We start from the raw sequence: 5,713 nt of genomic DNA on the forward strand, positions 1-5,713 counted from the left end.
AGAAGAAGAAGAAGAAGAAGGAGAAGAAGAAGAAGAAGAAGAAGAAGAAGAAGAAGAAGAAGACAGCAACGGCATCTGCGACAAACTAGAAAAAAAGAAAATGTAGAACAAGCAAATTAACGTTCCAAAAAAAGCCAGATAAAAGAGATGTTTGCAAAGGCGGGGATTTAGTTCATTTTAAAGGTAAACGAATAAAAATAATAATATTTCTTCGGCTTAGAATTTGAAAATAAATTAGATCTGAACGTTAAATTTAGTTACAAGGCTATCAGTAAATACGAACGGAGACGCCCCTGACTTTGGTCTATTTACACACCAGTCGTTAGCCAATCAAGACTCGTCAAGTGCGGAGACCGAGTCTGTTATTGGCTCAACGCCGGGAAGTTTGAAGAAAGAAAGTAAGTCAGCGAAGGAAGGCAAGAAACGAGGAAGGAGAGGAAGGAAAACAAATAATTAAAACGAAGTCACATGAAAAGTTTGTGCTTTGGACTCAAGTCACAGGAGCAAAGTGACTCATGTACGATTCGACTTGGTGTTGTTAGTCAAACTCTTTGAACGCTGTACAATATCAATTGTGTATCGTCTTGGTCATTCATTAGGTTAGGAGGCTCGCCAGTCGCAGATCTGGAAAAAAAGTGAAACGGGAAAGACAACCTGGTATTGCAGTTAGGTGCAGTGAAGTGTGATAACCTGGGCCTGGAAAACTTGCTCGTGGTAAGCACTGTTACTGATTTAGATCTAGAAAATTTAGAGATCTAGATCTATCTAATTACTGAGAAGAAAAATGATTAGTCGGTAGTCAGTTATAAATCCTTCAGCTTAGGCCTAACTTTAAACTTAAACTTTACTTCCGTAAACTTTAATTAGATTTCTAGATCTATTCTAGCTAGATCTAGATCTAGGCCAGGCTAGAGTCTAAAGATCTAATCTAGAATCTAGATCTAGATTTTACGTAGAAGTTAAAACGCCAAACTCTTTCATTTTCAAGCTGAATTTGAATCTGCTGCGTCAGGATCTCGGTCAGCAGGGAGACCTTTAAAACTAGATCTAGAGAGAAAAAAATTATAATTCTAAATCTAGACTAGATAGATCAATATATCTAGTTTTCTAAAACTGTTTAACCTTGGACTTGAGCCTTAGCTGGGGAGAAAGGTTGACTCTAGATTTTTATGGCCTAATTTTAGTTTCTTTTACTCACATCACAATAAAGACTTTTTTAGAGACAAAATAACATGTTCTTTCTTCAAAGGGAGTGTATACAGCCGGTAACCGGGAACAAAGTCACAAAGTATACAGACCCGGTAGGGGAACTCTTTTGTGATTTCGGAAAGTTTCAGCGCCCTCTTGGCTCAGGGTAGACCTAGGTCCTTCTAGATCTATGGCCTAGATCTAGACAGACAGACATAAATCATCGAAGGCCATAAATCATTGATCTAGTTTCGAGATTAGCCAAAATCTAGATCTAGATCTAAATGAAGATTGCGGATATCTTTTCGAGGAACGATCGTTTTTCCTCCGTTTTGGAGTTGGAGAAATCACAATTGAAGACAATGTCATAATTTCACTCGAGCAGTCACCCTCTCTATAAAAAGTCTATTTCTCTGCCCCCCCTCTCTCTCTCTCTCCTGTCTCTGTGTATCGCTCGCATTCTCTTTTTCTTTGTTTGTCTCTGTCTTTCTTTCTCCCCACCTATTTTCTACTCTATCTTTCTCTCGTTCCCTCCAGCCAACTGGGGCATGTCATATACATTTGTTTGCTAGCACTTCCCCCTACTCTCTCTCTCTCTCTCTCTCTCACACACACACACACACACTACCGGGTCTGGGCGCTGAAACTTTCCGAAATTACAAAAGAGTTCCCCTACCGGGTCTGTATATTTCGTGACTTTGTTCCCGGTTAACGGGTCTGTATACACTTTGTTCTTCAAATGAAATGTCATTATTGTGTCATTCTCTTCTACACAGTAGCTTGATAAAGGAGCAATGCTCATTTGCTTTCTCTTGAACGCTGTATTTCAGAGCCAGTATTGGCAGAGATGGGTGCCTTGAACTCCGTACTGGATATGTTGTACGACGACACTGACAGCACTGTACCTCAGTCGTCCGAGTCATCGGAGCCACAAGCAGAGACCAACGATTCAACACCGACAGTTCTTCGCCACAAACGAATCCTTGACCTTGACCCGAGGTCACCATCGGAGCATATCTTTCGCACTCCCATTGTGGTGGACAAAAGTGTCTCCAGCGCCAGCCTTGCGACCCCTGAGCCCGTGCCCATCCCGTCTTTAGTCCTGGATCCCAGGTCACCAACATGCGAGTTCCTGAGGACTCCAATCATCCCTCCGTGCTCGTCATCAGGTGACATTTTCTCACACTTTTACTACACAGGCCTCATGATCATGTGTGTATAGATAGATACATAGCTGCCACTTTCCCGCTAAATAGCGGAAACTCCGCTTCATCTAGCTTTTCCCGCTACTTTCCTCCTTCCTCCGCTGGACCGCTCTTGGTCGCAAATTTCATTTTTTTTTTTCCCCGAGGAAAACACCGAACCGGGAGAGAGACGAAAACGCGGCTTGCGCATGTCTGCTAGGGCTGGGTCACGAGCGCGAGAACGGAACTGAATCGTCACTTTCCTGCGGAACACGATTCACTTCAGCGGAACGCGGAACAGTATCGCCAAACGATTCCCGATTCACTCCCATGTCGCTGTCACCACCTTGTGGCTAGTTTAACCTACTACTGAGTCGAGTCACGAGCGCAAGAATGGAACGGAACACTTAGTATGGCTCCCCTTATTTTACAAAAGATGGTATAGTCCAACCCCCCTATTAAAACAAAATGAACGGGGTCCAACCAATAGACAGAAGGAATTTTATGGAGCCATTGTTTTAGCGAATGGTGGGGTTGGGGGGGGGGAATTTATGGGGGTCACTAATTGAGGTCAGTTGATAGAGCAGCGCAACAAAGGGTGTGGGGCGGAGAGGATGGTGGAACAACAAGAGTGGGACTCGTGCTCACCAAGAGGCGTTGATATGACACTGTTCCGTTTCAGTCAGTGTTCCGCCACAGCTCCACGAGCTCTCGCGTACTCGCGATTCATTGAAGCCGACTGAATCGCGAATCGCCACTCTCAAATTTTACGAGCAGGATCCAGCCCTAATGTCTGCCCGTAGCTAAGCTTTCTACTTCCGTTCTTCTTGGCCCAGCCAGTGCTAGTTTCACATTGTTTATTGTTGTGGGTGGAGCAACACAGTGTCGATCGGGCATCGGGACGTTGGCGCGCCGAGTTGTCATTGAAAACGGCGGGAATTTGAGCGAAATTGATGCAGAATACGCAAAATTAAAAGGAGCTGGAATGAGAAAGAAGCAGGAAATTGTACTCCTGTACAATTGCGGTCCCGTTTGTTTACATGACGGCTATTGTGGCTGTGGAAGTGAATCTAGATCTAGATATAAATCTATCTCTAGATATAATCTAGATCTACACATATTTAGATTATATCTCTAGATTCTAGATCTAGATTAGATAGCCTAGGCTATAATTTTATTTCAGTTTAGATCCTCTAAATAAGAAACACACTACAGGGGCACTAAGTGCAAGGCAAACGGGACCGCAATTGTACAGGAGTGCCTGCCTCCTTGATCCGATACTGCTCTACATCTTTTGAAGTGAAAGAAATCTTTTTATGAGACACCAGCTGGCAAAAAACGCTGGATTTTTAATCACCAAGTCGAAGCTGTGCCAAATTGACTCAAATGCTTGTTAGTCAACTTAGTACCTTTATGGTTTTTTGTTGTTGTTGTTTTGTTTTGTTTTTTTCAAATACATTTTAATTCCGTTGCCTATGGTCAACAATATGACAGTTTTCCCTTCCAAAACCGTAGGCTAGATTTTCCAGTATATATATTGCCTCTGGATCTCACTGGTTTCAGAGAGCGCGCTACGCCTTCGCGTGAATTTCCTCCTTTTTTTAAATTCCTGAGTGGCAGCTATGAGATAGCAATGTGGGATATACATTTTAAATCTAAGCAATGTGGGATTCACATTTTATAAAAGACTAAAAGTTAAAAGTAAATTTAAGTAGCCAAACACAGCTTTGAATGCATTGCAAGAGTTTTTCTTGAACTATAATGTAAAAATGATGTAGCCTGTGAAATTTTTTTTTTTAATATGATGATTGGATAGATATAAAGTCATAATTCTTTTGTGATTCTTCAATTTTGTTATTAATTGTTGTTTTAATCATAATTTGTTTGGGACTATGTGTCGCAGCGTGGTGAAATCAGGGGCTTGTTAACCCTTCTATTAGATCTGTACGTTGTGTAGTTTTACTATCGTATCCATACAACGTTGGGAACTCTGTGCCACCACTTTCCAAAGAGGAAATTTACACATTAATCCGACCTGTATGCTTTGCATAGCAGTCTGTCAAAATGATTTTTTAAAATACTGAAAGTTTCAAAGAGATCTTCATACTAGAAGTATTCTAAAATGTGAAGAATACAACCCCAGGGCGTACGGATGGATTAAAAAGCTTGTTCATTTGTCTTGCTTTTGATGAGAAGTCGAAACATTTGTAGTTTGAAGAAGGTGGGGTCGCCTGGCGTCAAATACTATATAAGCGGTAAAATGGCCACCAATGTTTGGTGACCTCGAAAGTCTAAGTACCCTTGGAAACTGCAAATTTACAATTTTTTTTATACCTTTGACGATTTTCAGTAAATCAACATGAAATGTGATGAGCCCCAAATAAAAAATTGGATAAAAATTGCCCAACGAATGGGAAAATACCTCCCTGTTTCATCGAATTTGATGGTTTAAAAGTTTTAAGGGGTAGCAATTTATCAATCAGGTTTGCATGGTCAGCTTTTGAATTGCATTCTGGTTCCCTCAGGGAAGGGTGGGAGGGGGAGAAGCCTACTCATCGATTTTGGACCAACAAGGGATCTTTAACGTTAACAACTTGCACTCGGGACTTCCGAGATTTTTCGCCCTTGTCCAAGAAGGCTAGGTGTAGATCTTTCTACCCAGAAGATCAGCTGGGGTGTGAAAAACAGCAGTAAGAAGGAGCCAAGGAGTAGCAGTAGAAAGGCTGCAGAAAGAGTCAGGAGCCCAGATGAGGGGGCAAAGGAGGTGAGGGGGTGAGAGCAGAAAGTGGAGGCGAAAGCAGATGACAGAAGTGTTACTTACAGAGCAGGAAAGGATATGAAAGGAGACAAATTTAGAGAAGAAAATGTCTGTCACTATCCGGATTAGAACCCGGGACCTATTGAATGAGAGGCATTTGATTCAATACCTTTTAAAACCTCTAGGCCACAGGAGTCCCCTTGTCAGTTGTCAGTGTGAGGGTACCTGTTGGTGGTACTTTGGGTAGGTTGACAATGTAATTATTGTAATGTAATGACTGATGAGAATTATTTAGAAAGATAACATCTAATTCAATGTTGACACTTTTGTTTGTTTGGTGTTCTTTTTTACAAACTCTGAATTCAGAGAGCAGACGTGTGAGCCCAGCGAGAGTCGGACTAGTAGTCGGACCCGGTGCTCCAAGCTCTGGTTTGGCGTACGCTTCCTCGGAGTCGGGGATAGACTCCACCGAAGTGTCGCCCGATGTGAGAGGGGACTCACATTCCTCCTTCTCCTACAATGCCTGTAAGTCTTGCACATTCGCATAGCGTACGTGTCACGTATTGTATCGACGTTGTTATTG

At 42.2% G+C, this 5,713-nt stretch overlaps 1 protein-coding gene across 1 annotated transcript; it reads left to right on the plus strand.

Moving 5' to 3' along the window:
* Positions 1-353: 353 nt before the first annotated feature.
* On the plus strand, positions 354-5,713 carry LOC101850840. Its single transcript, XM_013087586.2, has 3 exons — positions 354-714; positions 2,019-2,357; positions 5,497-5,713. Exons 2-3 carry the CDS (start codon positions 2,036-2,038, stop codon positions 5,676-5,678), a joined length of 504 nt encoding a protein of 167 aa, XP_012943040.1. The 5' UTR covers positions 354-714; positions 2,019-2,035; the 3' UTR covers positions 5,679-5,713.

The sequence above is a fragment of the Aplysia californica genome, unplaced genomic scaffold (genome assembly GCF_000002075.1).
Source record: "Aplysia californica isolate F4 #8 unplaced genomic scaffold, AplCal3.0 scaffold00606, whole genome shotgun sequence".
NCBI lineage: Eukaryota > Metazoa > Mollusca > Gastropoda > Aplysiida > Aplysiidae > Aplysia > Aplysia californica.